The 18,359-nt window shown below is 38.6% G+C and overlaps 3 protein-coding genes across 3 annotated transcripts; 1 reads left to right on the top strand and 2 right to left on the bottom strand.

Annotated features, from left to right (window-relative positions):
* The first annotated feature begins 1,600 nt into the window (after positions 1-1,600).
* Positions 1,601-3,501, top strand: LOC137727893 (sm-like protein LSM3B). Its single transcript, XM_068466753.2, has 3 exons — positions 1,601-1,788; positions 2,586-2,681; positions 3,194-3,501. Exons 1-3 carry the CDS (start codon positions 1,672-1,674, stop codon positions 3,272-3,274), a joined length of 294 nt encoding a protein of 97 aa, XP_068322854.1. The 5' UTR covers positions 1,601-1,671; the 3' UTR covers positions 3,275-3,501.
* A 285-nt stretch (positions 3,502-3,786) lies between these two features.
* On the bottom strand, positions 3,787-7,671 carry LOC137727890 (fructose-1,6-bisphosphatase, cytosolic). Its single transcript, XM_068466752.2, has 12 exons — positions 7,013-7,671; positions 6,632-6,679; positions 6,473-6,547; positions 6,323-6,384; positions 6,139-6,205; positions 5,927-6,037; positions 5,653-5,739; positions 5,197-5,267; positions 5,060-5,125; positions 4,688-4,774; positions 4,483-4,558; positions 3,787-4,065 (listed from the first exon to the last, which is right to left on the bottom strand). Exons 1-12 carry the CDS (start codon positions 7,169-7,171, stop codon positions 3,955-3,957), a joined length of 1,020 nt encoding a protein of 339 aa, XP_068322853.1. The 5' UTR covers positions 7,172-7,671; the 3' UTR covers positions 3,787-3,954.
* Positions 7,672-9,347: 1,676 nt separating this feature from the next.
* On the bottom strand, positions 9,348-17,667 carry LOC137729036 (uncharacterized). Its single transcript, XM_068467857.2, has 7 exons — positions 16,773-17,667; positions 13,992-14,070; positions 12,220-12,371; positions 11,184-11,307; positions 10,855-11,040; positions 10,666-10,737; positions 9,348-10,540 (listed from the first exon to the last, which is right to left on the bottom strand). The coding sequence occupies exons 1-7, from the start codon at positions 17,198-17,200 to the stop codon at positions 9,716-9,718; spliced, it is 1,866 nt and encodes a 621-aa protein (XP_068323958.1). The 5' UTR covers positions 17,201-17,667; the 3' UTR covers positions 9,348-9,715.
* Positions 17,668-18,359: the final 692 nt, after the last annotated feature.

The following is an 18,359-nucleotide window of genomic DNA, read 5'->3' as shown; positions in this document are numbered from 1 at the left end:
GAATTTAAAGGGGTGACAAAGCCACAAGTTTGATGAATGAATTTAAGGGGGTGTATTCAATTGAGAATTTGAGAGACTTTAATGGATTTATAAATCCATGAATTTTTATGGAGTTTAATTGATTTGTAGAGATTATATGTCACATCCCGGCCCGGGCCCCCACTACATCCCGAGCTCGACTCCATCGTAGCACGATATTGTTCGCTTTGGGCCCCGACCAAGCCTTCACGGTTTTGTTTTGGAAACTCACACGAGAACTTCCCAAGGGGTCACCCATCCTACGATTGCTCTCGAACGAACTTGCTTAACTTTGGAGTTCCTATGGAACCCAAAGCCAGTGAGCTCCCAAAAGGCATTATGCTAGGTAGAGATAGGAATATACATATAAGGCTTACATGATCCTCACCTCTGGGCGATGTGGGATCTTAGAATCCACCCCCCTTAGGAGCCGACGTCCTCGTCGGCACACTTTCGGTCAGGGATTGGCTCTGATACCAAATTGACACACCCTGACCTAAATCGAGGCATGCTGGCCATTACGTGAGGGTGACGTAGCCATGTGTGTAGTGTGGAAGTGATAGTGATACGAATATGTGGGGTAAATAAAAACCAAACTAGCTACCTTACACTAAGTAAGTATATAAGTACGAGTGAATGTGTTTAAAATAGTAATGCAATTGCTCAGAGTATAGGTAACCTAAGTGCAGTCCAGTAGGCTAAGTATTAATTATACAAGACATAAAAGAAATCCCTACATTATTTAAAATCTGTCAGAACCGCCGTAGAATCCTCGTAAGCCAACACGAACTTCTACCTAGAACTTGGTGGGGCGCAAAACAGAAAGTGTGAGTGGGCTTTTGGTTTATATATATGCGTTTCCCAGAAACTGTTTTTAAATGGAATTTCGTTTAAAATGTCATGTCATGTTCGCTTTACATTTTAGCATATGCATTAGTATAGCTTTGCATAATATTGCATGATGCTGCGGAGGCCCAGGTAAGTTCAGGTGAGTATATATTGACAGTATGGTTGCATGGTAGTTATGAGTTGATGCACGTAGAGCTCAGTGTCCTGCACCCCGGTGTTAGTGCTCCGCCCGTGGCAAGGGCCTAGCCTTCACGTGATTGTTCACCTCCCGCACCGCATGCTTAGCTTGGATCGAAGTCAGGTGCCAGCTTGTCGTACAAACCACATTAGGTGGTTCAGACTCATAGGTGACCTGTGATTCGTCGCACAGACTTCATGTGATCGTAGCACTTGAGCATACTTATTTACACCCAGCCTGTCGTACAGATCACATTAGGTGGTTCCGACTCATGTGTAGGTTTGGTACCGTACAGGTCACATGAGGTGACTCCGGCTGGATTGATGAGCAATATGTTCAGCCGTACATGTCACGTTAGGTGACTCCGAATGGCATATCATTTTTACATTGATTTATATCACCTGACTTGTATATTTATGGCTAAGATGATGAGATAAAAGTCATTGATTTATATCACGACTTACACACATTTTTAAATTGATATATATAAAGTTACGATTTTTTTATTACAACAAAATGAGATAAAAGTCAAATTGCAGGAACGTAGCTAAAATAATCCAATTACAAATTACACCCCACATTATAACATAAACCTATTCGATTCGAAGAAACAGCAAAATACAAAAATGGCGAGCGAGGAAGAGAGCGCCGTGAAGGAGCCGTTGGATCTGATAAGGCTCAGCCTCGACGAGCGCATCTACGTCAAGCTTCGCTCCGACCGTGAGCTCCGCGGTAAACTCCATGTACGATTCCACACCCTATCTATCATGTCTCTCGCTCTGCTATAAATTAGGTTTTCTCTGCACTCTGGGTTTTTCTAATTAGGGTTTTAGATGGGGCAAAACTAAAAATAATGGGAAAATAAAATTAGGGTTTAAAGTTTACTACTTCAGTGTTAAGTGGTGAGTGGATATGCGTCAAGGTTTGATTTTCATCTTCTAGTCTCAAACACCATTAACAAAATTGTGATGTATACTCTATAATTGTCTTATTTTGCATCTGTGATAGGAACTCCAGTCTTTCATTTTATGTTAAATTGTAAGTTTTTTGCCTTTATATTTCTCTTCAGATGTTGTTTTGACACTACGATGATTATGGAAATGACAATGGTGTTGGTGGTTACTTTTGCAGTTTATAACTTGTGAAGTGATGATTTAGTTTGCTCTTATCGCGAAATTATACTTGACTGTTTTCTCCGGTTCGCCGAGCTAGGAAAATTGTGTCTTTATAAGAAATTTGTAGTGAAAAACGTGTAAACGAACAGTATTCTTCTATCAAATGATGAGTGTATACTAAAGAAACGGGAACAAAAACGAGTTCATTGTTTGGTACAGAAATTTGTTGTGTGAGAACGAGTCGTTTGAACTTGATGCAATGACACAAGGGATGGAGGGGTAAAATGGTGGGTGGATGAGGGAGTTTCTTGTATATTACATCATGTCAAGTGATTATGTTAAGTGGTACTTGCTATCATAATATTTGTGGTTATAAAGCTTCCTGTCCGATTCTGATATTTTTGTTTAAAATCTGGCTTTTCCAGGCTTATGATCAACACTTAAATATGATTCTTGGTGATGTTGAAGAAATTGTTACTTCTGTAGAAATTGACGATGAAACTTATGAAGAGATTGTTCGGGTATGTAGCTCAAATTCTTGTCTTTATGACTGTCTATGTATAACAAAAAAATTTGTAAATCAATTGAACTTGGAGTATTGTTTTTCTAGAGGACTAAATTGCATAAATAACAAAATGATCTGTAACTTTGGAATAGATCTGCTGTAGTGACCGTATCCTCAGATCGGCCCAGAGGCAATAATCTTTACTGCCTATGGGAAGGCTCCGTTAGATCTGAATGTGTTGAGTGTTTTTCTGTCATTTATTTATCTCATCGTTAAAAGATGACTAAACTGAAGTTAATAGAGGTTAAGTAAACATGGTAACAATCTAACCCGTAAAACATAATTAACAAAGAAGAAGGCAAAAAGGATGATAAATATTTGTCTGGATTTTCTTCACATATGTTTCGCTACATTTGGTTTTAATATGGATCCTTATTTGTTTAGTCTTGTACGTTTGGCTGTCATTACTACCTCTGGTCGTGTATTACATTTTTGGTTTACCACCATTTTTTACTTTTTCCATTGCAGACTACAAAGCGGATGGTTCCTTTTCTCTTTGTCAGAGGAGACGGTGTCATCCTTGTGTCACCTCCTCTAAGGACAGCTTGATTTAGTTACTGGTATTGGGAAATCATCTGTTGATTTAACAAATCTCCCTCTATATGTTATTCTGCTTTTAGATTTCTGAATGAATGAGATTTCTTGTATCCCCAGCTACCTAGGATCAGATTTTTAACTTTATTCGAGGAAACCGAAAGAGCAGTTTTCATATGAATCTCTGTTTGAGGTGCCTAGGAATTGATGGATACAATTCAACGTAATCTTCATGGATGGAAGTTGGAACTCTTGTATCTATGGCTATCTAAGTATTTCTTCATGAAATGTTTTCTTGAGATTGAAGAATGTGTTTTTTTTTCCTTCAATGTTTTGTTATCCGATTTTATATTGGACAACAAAGTGACGATCGAAGAAAACACTTCGCCACCTTTCTCTCGTCTCCCCTTGGCAGCTCGAAGCCTTGGAGGCATCGATGCTACAACGGGGGCTGGCTTCCGCCCTTCTTTTCTTTTCCCCTTAATGAGTTTCTTTAATCGAGTATGGTTGTTTGGAAGCTGAGAAAATAAGGAAAGAAAATAGAGCAGTTTTCCAGAATTTAAGACGACAACCTTGTTTGAGTTGTAAGCGTCAACAGATTATTGTATGCTCTCTTTTCAGATTTCATCTAATAGAGTAGTTCAAGTAGATGAACACTTATGAAATTTACGATGAGAGAACAAGAATTATAGGTTTCATTGCTTTCCTTCAGCTGCATAGAGTGCCTTGATTTCCTCAACGTCGTCGTAGCTGCCGAGGAAGATCGGAGAGCGCTCGTGTATCTTGGTCGGAACCAAGTCAAGGGCCTGCCAAGATGCATGTTAAAATCAATTAACAATCAATGCAAAATCAACTCACAAAAGAAAAGAAACTAATCCTGTTTTATGCTTGCAGGCAGTGTCCAATGTTCTTTGACTTATGTCAACTTCAATCTTAACAACTAACAAGGTGAATCGTTATTTGTAGATGTGATCTAGATTGACAATCTAACAACATAACGTGCTCATCTGACTTAGCATTATAGATTGTCTGACTCAAGAATGTTTGAAGTTATGAGAAATGACTATATTGCATAAAGTATACTCTGTTGGCAAAAAGACAGAGTGCGGATTAGAGTTGTATAATTTCTGGCACAGATAGGCTTTATACACAGATAACTAGCAAGTTATTCAACCAATTTCATTCAGCACATCAACGAAGAAGAAATGTCCAGGAGTCCATACCCGTTCCTTGCCAGTGAAGGACTGACCGCCTGCTTGTTCCAACAAAAACGACATTGGGAAGACTTCGTAGAGAACCCTAGTTAACACAAGTTAAACCAAATGCGTCACATAAGTCCATGAACTTAAACCTGAAACTACAGAAAATGATACAAAGCTTCCATGACTGTTTGAAATGAAGAGAAAGCTATAATTGTGCTTGACATACCGCAGTTTTCCGTTTGGGCTCTTCTTATCAGCAGGGTACAAAAAGATACCGCCATAAAGCAATGTCCGATGAACATCAGCAACCATGCTGTTAACCATGACGATAAAACATAAATATCACTGCTTATTGAAAGAAACAGAACAGCATCGTATGTCAAACACTAGAACCGAAAGAGGATTAAGGAGCTAGAAAGAATCTTTTACTTCACCACCACTTCCAGATTGAGAATGAAAAATATGAAGATGGAGCAGGTAAAACTATGAGTTGAGATAAATACAGTCGGGGGATAAAGATCGGCATTCAAATTCAACAGAGGCAGATGGTTCATATAGAAGAACCAGCTTAAACTTCTAAGACGAGAATCCACGATACCTTCCAATGTATCTTAGAGACTTCGGGGATGAACCATCTTCCGGGTACTTGCACTTTTGCACATACCTGAAGCCAAAAAGGTCAGAAATTTTCAATGATGGACTTCAAATAAGAATCATTAATTGAGCTTGACATACTTGGCCGTCGGGCCATCCCAATTTTTGGCATTCCCTTCATTCACCGAATAGATCTTTCCTTTCTTTGGAATCTGGGGAAAGAAGTAGACATGAACTGAATGTTGGAAACTCCATAGCAAGAAAAAAAGAATTACTAATTACAAAGATAATGTATATCATTTAGTACATTCTCATCAAAACGATATATACATTCACTATATATATGCGCGCCACACGCACACACAATTTTTTGGGACAATAGACGTGAATGTAGTAAGTTATCAAGTAATGCGCACGAATATCAGACCAATATTTAGATATAAAAGAGGTTGAATTCCTTCTGTGTATTTCAGCACGAGATTCTTTAAGTGCAATGATTATAAGAGTTCTCCAAGTTAATCCTCGAGGTGAAATCAGTAGACCGTTACAGAATATAGTACGGATTATGTTGCTGAAGTAGTATAAAAAGAGAAATACCTTGATGTCTGGGTGAGTTAGTATGAACTCCCCGAGAGAAGGATCGAGGGTGAACCCATGAACTCCAGTTCCAGTGCTTATCACGAACTGCGAAATCATTACATTCCCAAATAGTTAAAAGCAGTGTCTTGCAAATCTAGACTGCAGGCAACGAAAATCCTAGATTCTACAATCAAAGAAAGTTTCGAATAAAGATTTACATTCACTAAGGCTCTAACTCAACAGGCATCCGATACATGCATCTAAACCACAAGAAACGTGTTGTTTTATATACCGTGCAAGAGCTTCCATACATGCAGTAGCCTGCTGCAACCATTTTCCTTCCAGGTTGCAAGACATCTTTAAGAGAAGGTTCACCATCTTTAACCACATAAATCCCAAAAATCTGATAAGACAAATGTTTCCCACCACAATATTGAGTTCCTCTGGAACAAATGATTGCTTTACATAGAGGGGATTGCATATGATAAGAATGAGCGATTGTACCGTTCCAATGGAAACACCACAATCAATGTTGGACGAACCGTCCAGTGGATCGAACACAACACAGTACCTGCTCCAGTATGAGTTGAAAGCATTATTCAGACAGACAGCCTTTCAGTTAAATGTCTCAAAAACAAACATTCATTGGAACAAGCTCTAATAACCGGCGTAAAGCATAGACAATTACTTTCCACGCAATTTTGGCTCCACGAAAATCGCCTCTTCATCTTCCTCTGAAACAAGAATAGACTGCCACAAAACCTGAATTGTTAGCACAATATCGGTCCTTCAAGTTCAGCTAATGCAAATATTAAAAAGGAAAATTTGGATGACTTACAGTTCTGCCACTGCTAACCAGAGCCTTAACAAAAACTTCATTTGAAAGAACATCCAGTTTCTTTTGCTCTTCACCCTATAACCGAAAAATCGAACAATTTCACGTTGTAGAATAACCCCAATAGATTATATTCAACATAAACAGATAGCAAACGCATACCTGAACATTGGTCTCTCCAGCAAGCCCGATAAGTTTGGCCAGACCAGCCTGCCCAAGTAAAAAACTTTCCGATTAAAAACCCCATTTCCACAGCACCAATTAATTCCCCAACGCAAAACAGATAAGAACGGGAAATATTTTCTATCATATTCGAGCGATATTCCAATCTAATCCAAACTACAATAGCAAGATTCGAACTTGGGTGCAGAACACTACCACTCTGCTCTAACCAAATTGACTATGTCATGCCAATGATTCGAAAACCTTCATTTCCAATACCCAATTGAATAAAAATCAACAACCAATTTGGCAATCAATATAATCTTTGAGAAAAATGATACAATTAGAGAGAGAGAGAGAGAGAGAGAGAGAGGGAGAGACCTTGTTGACTGCAGAGCAGACAAACTTGCAGCCAAGAACAATATGATTGAGCAAGATGGTGAAGTCACCGCGGGACTCAGGGTGCTTGGACTGCTCATTCAGCACGAACCTCGTTATGGTCATCAAGTCCGTCCGGTGCGCATCGGCTGCGTGATCCATTTTTCTCCGCCGTCCTTCCTTTTTCCCCACAAAACCACCGTCACTAAAAACCTCCAAAAACAATCCACAGCTGACCTACTACTGTATATATTATATACAAATCCACACTCCAAAATAATATATTAAAAAAAAAAAGGAGGAAAAATGTAAGGGGAAAAAAAAGGTCGTTTGGATTTGGATGAGAAGGTGGTGGCGGTGCTCGATTCGAGGAGCTGATGGACTGTGGAAGGGATGCTAATCTGGTACCAACGGAAGTTTCGGAGCACACGTGGAGGGGTTGGGATGGAAGAGTGAGCTAATGTCATATGTGGTTATCACTAAAGATAACGCCTGTCCTCGTTTTCTTCTGATCCGGCGGTTACCAGGTTTTTGTCCCTTCTGTTTCGATCATGGATGACATGGACGAGGTTGCCTTCATCTCAAGCAAACTCTTCACACTTTTCTCAACGAGCTGCCTTTTTGCATAGAGGTTATATTCTTTTATGCCATTCTCATATGCTAAGTTGGACCTTCTCCTTCTCTTACTTTCTTTGTTTTTGTACAATAACGTTGCATGGTGATCTAAATTTACTTTTTAAGTTACTTTCTAAAAATTAAGTATGTAAAATATCATTGTTGAAATATTAAGGCCGTAACGGACAACAACGTGTAATTTATTAGAAGTAATACGAGAAAATTTGGAAATCTTCTCCTGCACGTATCAATCTTCCATTTTTACAATATGATTTGTTAATCTATAAGATATCATTAGATGACTAATAGATTTCAAATTTGGTTAATTTTTAGCTAAGTAATCCATAAAGGGTGATTTAAAAAACAAACGATTCATATCATCGTGCAACAATAAAAAGTGAAAACGAGATTAGCAAAGAGAGAGGGAGAAGAGAAAACGTGCAAGCATTGCGTGTTTTGAAGCGCCCAAGAAACTATACCAACATTTTGGACTGTACTGTTAGCAGATGTGGAGCGTAAAAAACAAATGGGGCATAGTAAACTAAATTAGTGCCTATTAATATAAAGTGCATTTTTGCTACCCACATTCTCTCTCCTGTGTATGATGCCCATCCTATTGTAATTTGTCACTTAAGTCCTACCAATCAATTCTAGTTAAGTCGTTTATTTCTTATTTTTCTGGTGCAATACTTGCGAGAGAGAATTATTATTTTAACATTTTACTTCTATTTTTGCCATTTGGTACTATGCCCTGATGATATTTATCTTCACTTGTAAGTAAGAGGTTTTATGTTCAAATCGCGTGGATAACGAATTCGATATCAAATTAGATTGTTCATGTGTGGCTTAACTGAACTCTCCTCTTCCCTTAATGTAAAATATATCGTTGTATTAAAAAGAAAAATTCTTTTTCAGACCTATGGCGTTGGAGTTTTTGCCCCACAAATCCTCCTACCAATCTTCTACCATTTTCTCATGCTATTAAGTATACGGAATAAAAATATGTTTCGATAAAATTTCCCTCGTACAACACAACGGAAAAGGATCTTTGCCGGATTCTTTTCCTAGGGATTCCGTGATCGTGACCGTTCATCGTAGATTCGACGAGAATCCCTTTCCCAACACAACCATCAGCTGCCTTGCGCCTAAGCGGTGCAACAGCAACTCGAAAGAACATAAGCAAAAGTCAGAAAAATAACCACAACCAACTAGTAGATAATTACGAAATCAGAAATATGCATCAAGTATTATTGTAAACAAGATTTTCGTTTCTAGTTTTGGTAAAAGGAATAGATTCATTAGATAATTTCTACATATAAATGAGACTTGTTCATTCTCTTTATCGTCATTTCTAGGTCGCTTCGAAAAAAAATCATTTGATTTGGAGATCGTTTAACTATCCATGTGTCGAACAAATGGATTGCTATGATAACAAGTAATATCCTCATGATAACCTGTTTAACTTGTTTGATCCAAACTGATGACTAACCGGTCACCAAAATTAAATGAATTTTTCTAAAGATGATCTTTAGATAACAATAAAACATTTGGAGTCACATTCTAATTCAATTGCTGTTACAGTTAACTAATGCACTAGAAAGAACAGTAATACCTCATAGTTCGGAGGAACTAAGTAAGAAAGAAGCTTATAGCTAAGCCCTTAACCTTGCAACAAGGTTCAGGAGAAAAGAACACATATGCAACACATCAAGACCAGGAAAACTTGCTACTGTATAACAGCAGTAATGCAGTAAAAATCATTAGAATAATTTCGACGTCGTCGATGTTTGTTTATTGAAGTCCTTCCCAGGAACTGATAACTCCTCTACTTAACAACAAAGGTGATTATATAAATGAATTTTACAATTTGGATTGACAATAAACTTACACGATCTTTTTCCCCAAAGACCGAATTGATTGCTGAAGCTTCAGCATGCAGAGGACGCCATTGACAGTGTCTGTGTATTGAGACTGACGAAAACAATAGATGAACGCTCCTCGTACCTTAATGGTGGCACTCCAAACCACACAAGCTCATCCCTTTAGCTTGCATCATTAGCTAACGATCCCCAAATAAGATTCACAATCAATTCATACTATGCTAGGCGGGTCACCTACCCAATTGCAGACGGCACGGGGCCAGCGCGTTCTTATGCAGTCCACCAGAGGCGCATGCTGAGCAGGCTCCGGCTTAGCGATTTCTGTGACTTTCCCTCCAGATTCATTACCACTAGAAGCAGAGGACACTACCACATCTGTCATGTATTCTTCAGGAGTCCACCTCGGAGGTACCGACACCCTCAATTTTGTGAGCCTAGGTCTTTGAACTGGCATATCGCCTCCAGAGGTTGTCTGGCTTCCATTCAGGTCAGATTTTGCAATTCCATTAAAATGGTAAAGATCAAACACCTTCTTACCCATCAATCCAGTTGAATCCTTCAGGCCTCCCAAGCTCTTGTCCAAATCCAAAATGACCTGCCACAACTCACTCCATACAATAAATCCTGTGTTGCAGAGGAGGTCAACCTTCTCAGTTGGAAGTTTTACGTTAGTTTCCCTAAGGACTTGATGAAAGCCTTCCACGCTGATAAAACCACCACCGCCACTCTGATCTTGTGCATCAAAAGCTCTCCGAATCTGTGATTCCCTTCCTTCCAATTCATTCTCATCTTGGACAGTGGTATCAAGAGAAAAAAGGACTGTATAATGAGACTCACTCCCAACTACCCAGATTGGCCATTTTGGACTTTTCAAATACTGACCAACCTTACAGAAATTTAGGGATTCTAACAGAGTGAGGAATCCAACTTCCACAGTTTTGGATATGCCCTTTAAAGACATGCCACCACCTAAATCCATCTTTCCATCAAAAACATTAGGGACTGCCTGCCCGCAGAGCAATAAGTTCACAATTTCCTGTACCATAACATACAAGGGTAGAACAATGAACCATAATCCAAAGTTCATAATAAGAACAGCAATTGGATCACGTACTGAAGCACTGGGCCAAAAAGTGAAAACTCGTTCACATGGAACTGTACCTGTGAAGCATGCCCAAATGGAGCAGTTACAAGAGGTAGGCCGGGGTCATCCCTGTCAGATTGTACCAAGTCCTGCAGTAGACAAAGTTCAATAAACTAGTTTAGTTAAAAAAAATAGTGTTGCATCGTTACTGAAGACTCAAGTAAAGTATACGGTTTTCAAAAGAGGTTGCAAGCTTACTAACATACCAGTCCTCGAGAAAGTAAAGCAGAAATAAGGAAAAGCAATGCCCCCATACGACTTTGGAAGACAGGAAGCACTGCTTGGAGCCCCATAAACGCACTTTCTTGTGTTGTGTAAGTGCTAACTCTTAGCACTTTATGCAAATCAGCAGCTGATTCGATTGAAAGACCTTCAAGTGACTTTGTTATTACCTGTCAAATGACAGCACAAACACAAAGGTTGAAAGTTTAATTCAAAGCAAATATACAATTATAGTGCAAGTTAATCATACATTATTCCTATCATGAGAGAAGAAAAAAAGAAGTGTATGATCCACCAGCTCCAGTTCACTTACTTCATCATTCAGGTTGTCGTCAGCCCTCTCAGTTTCATCTCCAATAACACTCAAAGTTGCAATCACCGCCCTTTTATTGCTTCCACATAAGAACAATATCTCACCCATACTTCTAATAAGTACGCTGTCAAAAGGACGAAGTGTTGGTTTCAGCAACGTGAATTCCCATGAGTCAAACAATTTTAATCATCAATCATGAAAAAGATTCTCAAATTGCCAACATGAATCAACATAGTTATTTTCTTATAAATCCTATTTCAAACGGGGTTGAGACACATATCAGGCAGTCCGATTTTTCTTCCCTTCAGCCTGATTTGGAATATAAGATACCATCCAAGGTTATGGTTTTTGGCTTGGTTGATGGTACATGGGAAGGTAACACCAGCAATCTACTCCAAAGACATAGGCCGGGATCCTTTTATTCTCACATTGGTGTATTTATGTAAGAGTTTGGGGGAGAGAGTGGATCGTGCTTTCTTATCTTGCCCTTTTAGTTGTAAGTTAGGGTGCTTTTTATTTGATCAGATTAAACTGATTTTTTTTTTAATAAAACCCCTGCCCAAAATGACGTCGTTTTTGTTTGGGATATTCTTCAAATAAAGAGAATTCAAACGCCCAGGTGGTGCCTCAACAATGCCTCAGGTGCCTAGGCGCGCCTCCCAAAAGCCCTGGCCATCTATAGCCCGCTCCAGCTGGGCAGAGGCGTTTTCTTGGTAGCTTATCCCAAAAAACCGCCCAGGCTAGCCTCCATACTAGTTTGTAATGAAATTAGTGTATGCTTACAAAGGAGGGAAAAGTTTGTAGTGTATTTATGCAAACACACTTTGTAGTGTGTGTTTACAGTGAAATTAGTGAGAGCTTACAAAGGAGGAAAAGTTTGTAGTGTGTGTTTACAGCTAAATAATGTGCCACAGAAGTGAGTAAACCAGAATGGATGTACAGAAAGTGTCTGCGACTTGCGTTAACTGCAAAATGAATAACTTAATGCATATGCATCTTCAACCAACATATAAATTATCATGCAATGATTAATCACCTTGCTTTTGCATCTTCAGTAAGAGAGGCAAAATTATTCGATGCAACACACTGACTATTAGACGGTGTCCTTGAACCCGTATTTTGATGCATGTTTGGTGCAACTTTACCTAATTCAGCTGGGTAGAAAAGGAGGTATTTGAGAACAAATGCCTGCACAACCAAACAGAAAATACTGTTACCATCTAAAAGAGAATCATGAAATGCCTGTCAAGTCAATAATTTTTTTAAAGCACCAAGAAATATTAAATAATAATACTAATAAATTGAAGAAAATATCAATTAAACCTAGGGGTTGGGGGCATGTCTAATTACAATGACAGAAAAATATCTCAAAAGCAACACAAAAAAATAAAAATAAAAAACCAAGTCTTCATATGAAACATAGAAACTAGAAAAAAGGATAAACGGCTTAATACAATCTTTCTGTGCCTCTTGTCGTAATTTCTTTCCATCAATAAAATTGAGTAGTAAAAACTTCTTATGAGAATGCATGAAAAAAATTTAAATATTCAACAAGTCAACTACCACCTAAGTTTTTAACAACCTTCTTATAAAACATGAAAGGGCATCATTACTACAACATAGACCACTAGCCCATCTGCATTAATTCAAGGTTTAAAATTGGAAACTAGTACTATGCTCTAGTGGTATTTCCCCTTCAATTATAAGGAGGAGGTCTCAAGTTCGACTCCTGTGACTGGCGAGTTTGATACTTAATTATGGCTGGCCCATGGTTTGGCTCAGCCCAAATCCCCACCTGCAGTAAGCAAATTTCCTCTAGTGGGCAAACTGACAGACTATTGTTTGCTAACTCAGAAAAGAAACAAAAGAGAAAGATTATCTAATGTTATGACTTGTTTCACTGGGCTGCGTAAGAATCTATCGACCCCAACCACTTTTAATCATTAGATGAGTTACTACCAATTTGCTGACAGTATAGTTGAGCCAGAGCATATTATCACTCCAACTGTCTACCATTTATAACCACTCTTTGTGACTGGGTCCAATAGAGTTTGGCAGTAAACTGTCAACAGTGCTAGCTGAACTGTGATGGTAAAATGAAAATATAAATCCACCAGCAGTAAGTGCAAAATCTTTGTACTAATACACAGAAAAAAAAAATAAATAAATAAAAAAACACACAGTTATCATCTCAGTTAGTCATGTCAAACTTTTGCCAAAACCATAAGGCCTTCAATCTTCCATTAAAAAAAAGAGTGTTACGTAAAAGAAACGGTGTTAAAATGGTAATCAAGAAAAATCGTTATCTTCTACTCCACATCTTTATAACTTCCAATCATTTCCCCTATTGTAGTCTCATCTTCTCCCTCCCTTATTCCACAACTCCTACTTTCTGTCCATCATAACTAGTAACTACGAGACAGACAAATAGCCTACTATTAATTATTTGGTGATATTACCTTAAAAAAGCTTCTCTTTTCGATTAGGCAACCACTGTTGTGTGACAGAGTCTAATGAAAGCTAAAGCTGGTTCCCAAATTATTAAAATAAAATTAATGCCTGAATGCTAATGCCAGAATTTTATAAAATGCACAAGTCAGACTCCACAAATTTTAACTTCTGCAACCAGAAAATAATTCTCAAATAAGAGTTCCAGAAGAGAGTTAGATTCTTCAAAGCACAAAAGGAGTCCTTGATAAAGCAAGACAGATATTGATAGCACTAGGCAGTTCAAATCACATAATTTTGAGCAACACCGCATATTAAAAGGAACACATAACATATTATGTCGAGAAATCAGGAAGTTACTTGAATGGCTGCTAAAACGCCACAGGGCCCACCTTCATGCTGCACTAGACCCATAGATGTTTCTGGATCAGAGCTAAACCTATTAAAGATGTGATGAAATTCAAAATGAGAAGTGATTTCAGTAAACTTGTTAAATATGGAGGCAAAAGTTTCCAGATGTAATTTTAAAATGTCCAAAACCTGTGTCTTACAGAAGCAGTTCCGATAACTTACAAATTATGGTGCCATAATGGGATGATGCATAAAGATTAAAGAAACATAAGTATTTGAGTAGAGAAGCATAAAACTATAAGAATACAGAACTCTTGAGTTGACTCAGAGTAAATTTAAATTGACTGTCTTCTGATGAATAAATTATATTGTAAACCAATCGTGGCAGCATATGTATATTAGTAGGAGAATGACCAGATCTGAAGGTTTTTATCTCCATAACCTGAAAAAATAATAAATAATCCAATGACACACTAGAAACAAACAGGTAGGCCATAGTTTCAGTGAATTGAGTTTTGGAACCAGTATAGAGTTTCTGCTAGCTAGAAAAGAATAACTCGACGAACTAAAATTTCCATCCATTCAGTATTATCTCAGAGGGCCCTTGAAACTTTCCAAGAAGTGTAAAGATAAAAATATTAAAAGAAAAATGAAAGACAAACACTCTGGAAACGCATCGACATGTTTTAGTCATTATATGTCCCTATTAAATTATCAGCAAAATCATAAAACATATCATGAGGAAGATGTATCAGTATCCTCATTCTTAAGTTACTATCTCTGTCTGTTTAACATGAGTCCAACCATATACATAACCAATGCCATGGCCCAACACCCATACTCTATTTCAAATATGAATCTAGCTTTTCAGCTGCTTGGATAGCATGCATACTTTTCTATAGAAAATCTGCCACATCATAAGTTTTAAAGCTTTACTAAAAGTCTACAACCATGTCAGCTTTCTCATGCTATGTGAATATTTTTATCTACTCATTGCCTAAGTATGCGATGGGTGCCATGGGGAAAAGTAACAAAGACCTGTGAGGACGACCAAGTTTTTAACAACAGTCATCACAAGTAAGCTTAAACTTTTTATCAACTTATATATTCCCAACCCTGTTTGTTATATGTGGAATGGTCTACAAAAAGAACAAGTAAATGAGAGAAACAAGTTCCCTCGATGGATTCTGCCACCAAAAGCAATCAAAGACAACCTAAATCCATCAGAACTTGGGGATTTCACTTCTTTGCTATCTTTTCCTAAGGGAATGTATGATTATCTTCTTCTAAATATACTTCTTGCTTTCTTTTGAGAAGATTGTAGGTCAGTCAGTAGAAGGCAAAGACTCTAGATCATATGCATCCAGAGTAAAAATCAGAATATTATGATCTCCACCATTTAAATCACATAGTAGAAGGTGACCAGGAAAAAGAGCCCTGTAACTTCAGGAGAAGGGTCCCCCCCCCCGCCCCCCCCAACCTCCTTTTTCTTTCCACTCACAAAGGGGTTGCAGTGAGCAGGCCGAGGCGACTTTTACCAAAAACACAGGTGTGTACAAAGTCGCACCAAAAACACAGGTGTGTGCAAAGTCGCGAGAGCGTGTATGAGGGTTGAACCCTGCCCAGTGCAGGAAGGTTAAGGAAGGAAGGTTGGAATGCCAACGGGCATTTATTATTCAATCCAATTAACCCAACCCAATAGTACATACCCATTTTGGGAGATAAGAATCTTATAGGCTTTTACTCTGGATGCAACACACAGCCAAGAATGAGGTGGCATAATTTTTGGTTCTTTCGTGTATTCTTTCCATAATTTCCAACGCGCTTCTTTGATTTGGATGGCTAAAACAAGGAAAAAGCTTTATGAAGTTATTGTGTGCCAGTGTTGTTTAAGGTAATTTTAGAGTGAGACCATGGACGGATATGGGAGATTCACAGTGGGCAGAGGGAAGAGCTTTTATGTGATAAAAGTCAGAGATTGGTCTTCACTTTGTGATTCAATGTCCACAGAGTTTCGGGATATTTTGTTTTCTTCTATTTTGGAAGATTCCAAAGCAGCTGTTCGTTAAGAGTCAATTAGCGTGTTTAGAATTATGTTAAATGCAGATTTTATAATAAATACTCTGGCGGTACTTGTTTCTGTTCTCACTAATACAGTTTCATAATAAATAAATAAACGCTATGGGGTGACCTTTTTGTGATAACGCAGCTCCCACCCCTATGCCTGATACATCACATTCCACGTTTACTCCCTTCTGACCTTACCTTTAGGGAACTAATGCCTTCGATGTTTAGGTTCTTTCTAATCATGACCCTTTTCTTGTTTCTTTTGTTCGTGTCTGGTCTGTTGTGTGTTTTTTAAGGCTTGTCCATCCTAATTCTACCTAGTGGCCAATTCAACCAACAGAGAAAGCAACCCTAGCCCTTAGGGCAAGCACTAAGTACGTAAACTAGCTTCTTGAATGAAACAATAACCCATCTCTCTTCGTATGTTTCTGCAATATAAAAGTGACTAAGAGACCCGCTAAAGTTATCAACTTTTTGATATAGCAGCTTACTTTTGAGAAGATATTGCAGCTTACTTGCACATAAAGTGCAAATGAAATGCTTTGAACATCAGAAAACAAGAACCCTAGTGCATTCTACAAAGACAAATCATTTTCGAATTCCCAATCCCATCCCAACTGAACTATTACACTATTGCATCAAAATACACAAACTTTACAGTAAAAGACTGAAACTTCAACCATGAAAGTTAAGCCACAATTACAAGTTGAATGTTATACACACCTTATTCCCTGATTACTCCACTGCACAAGAATGCCCTTTGTAACCTCGGGCCCGAAAACCATCGAAAACAGCTGCTTTGCATCCTCTTCCCTCAACCCCTTTCCCAAATTCACTTCCTCCAAGCTCAATTCCTTATCTTTCGTCGCCACCTTTGGAGCCAAACCCGAAGCGGAACCCGCAGACCCCGACAACACTTTGCTAGGTGAAGCCGAAGCCGAAGGCGGACACGTATTGGTGTCCAGCATTCTCTTCTCAGCAGCAGCAGCCATGAGCTCCCGCTGAAGTCTCCGGGTCTTCACTTCCAACGGCTCCTCAGCCAGAGCTCCGGCGGGTCCGTCCCTGGGCTTGCTACGCTTGGGCTCCGGAGGTGAATTCTGCATACTCATCCGCAGTGCCATTCGGAGGTCCTCCTCCTCGTGATCCACCATTGGAACCCTTTAAGATCCAAGGCTCGATATTTAGGGTTCCGATTCCAAATCGCACAGCAAAGTTTGAGATTTGAAGAAGGCGGAGGAGGAGGAGGAATTGGAATTCAAAACCCTCGATGGGAGGGCTACGCGGTACAAAAGCCAGACACGGAAACAACGACTGAAATTATCAGACAACGAATTCCAGCCCATTTACGATGCGAAACGGTGCGTAGAGGGCAGCAACAACAGCAGTTGATCCATCTAGTAAATTTACTATCAAGGTCTTGAAGTTTTGTTTTACGGTTAATATATATGAGGGTACTTTTGTCAATTTGGAGTGTCGAGTAAAATTAGAAGTTAACAGTAGAGTGGCCAGTGATACCTTTCCTTTCATGGTAGCAAAGCAGAACCCGTTTCCGGTTGAACGAATCTTTTCTACTTGTTTTACCATCTACTTTAAACGTACTTTCGTGTATGCGGAAGGTTTTTTTTTCTTTACATTTGCGACAGGGTATATATTTGCTCTTAAACTTGACTGTTTATATGATCAACAATGACATCTAATGCGATTGATGAAGAGCTTAAAGCATGTATATTGTATCTTTTATCTGACATTTTACATAATCGTTTCATTTTAACTGCAAAATAAATAAGAAAAGTGTATTAAAATCACTACCTCATTTTGTTTTGGAAGGATATGATGAAAGAAACATATAACAGCCCAGTTATTTTGAGGCTCTAGTGTAATTTATCAAACTGTTTGGATGAAACATGAAAGATTTTAGCACAACAACTAGGCACCATTCGTAAAGTTATCCTGTCACCACTTGCTTTAGAGTAAACCCTCACTTGAAATAAGCTGCCTCCTTTTGACAAGACATCCCACCACTCACCACAATTTTCAACTCTCAATTTTAACTTCAAGCACAACAATGTCGTCGACCCCAACAAGTTAAACCACCACCTAGCCGACCAGTTGCAATCTTTCCCGCCATACCACTGCCTCAACTCCGGCGAATTCCGAAGCAGCGTACCGAAAAGTAATGGAAGATGATAAAAGCATTTTGGTAAGGCCTAATCAGATAAATACTCCCCGTAGTCATAAAGTATTCGGAAGATAGCCCTATGGTAAAAAAATTTGGATTTAAACCCTTATGGTCTAAGTCTGTTAGGATTT

This window comes from Pyrus communis, chromosome 10, assembly GCF_041283825.1.
Source record: "Pyrus communis isolate YQ-2024b chromosome 10, ASM4128382v1, whole genome shotgun sequence".
In the NCBI taxonomy this organism is placed as follows: domain Eukaryota; kingdom Viridiplantae; phylum Streptophyta; class Magnoliopsida; order Rosales; family Rosaceae; genus Pyrus; species Pyrus communis.
Note: the sequence above shows the minus strand (reverse complement) of the source record. Positions and strands in the feature narration are given on the sequence as shown.

Coding starts and splice junctions, on each gene's coding strand:
- LOC137727893 (XM_068466753.2), top strand. CDS start 1,672: ATGGCGAGCGAGGAAGAGAGCGCCGTGAAGGAGCCGTTGGATCTGATA. Junction 1,789..2,585: donor AGCTCCGCGGTAAACTCCAT/GTACGATTCCAC, acceptor TGGCTTTTCCAG/GCTTATGATCAACACTTAAA. Junction 2,682..3,193: donor CTTATGAAGAGATTGTTCGG/GTATGTAGCTCA, acceptor TTTCCATTGCAG/ACTACAAAGCGGATGGTTCC.
- LOC137727890 (XM_068466752.2), bottom strand. CDS start 7,171: ATGGATCACGCAGCCGATGCGCACCGGACGGACTTGATGACCATAACG. Junction 6,548..6,631: donor CTGGAGAGACCAATGTTCAG/GTATGCGTTTGC, acceptor TTTCGGTTATAG/GGTGAAGAGCAAAAGAAACT. Junction 4,775..5,059: donor TCTCTAAGATACATTGGAAG/GTATCGTGGATT, acceptor CATGGTTAACAG/CATGGTTGCTGATGTTCATC.
- LOC137729036 (XM_068467857.2), bottom strand. CDS start 17,200: ATGGTGGATCACGAGGAGGAGGACCTCCGAATGGCACTGCGGATGAGT. Junction 14,071..16,772: donor TGGAGTAATCAGGGAATAAG/GTGTGTATAACA, acceptor CATCTTTAATAG/GTTTAGCTCTGATCCAGAAA. Junction 11,041..11,183: donor ACGACAACCTGAATGATGAA/GTAAGTGAACTG, acceptor GTCATTTGACAG/GTAATAACAAAGTCACTTGA.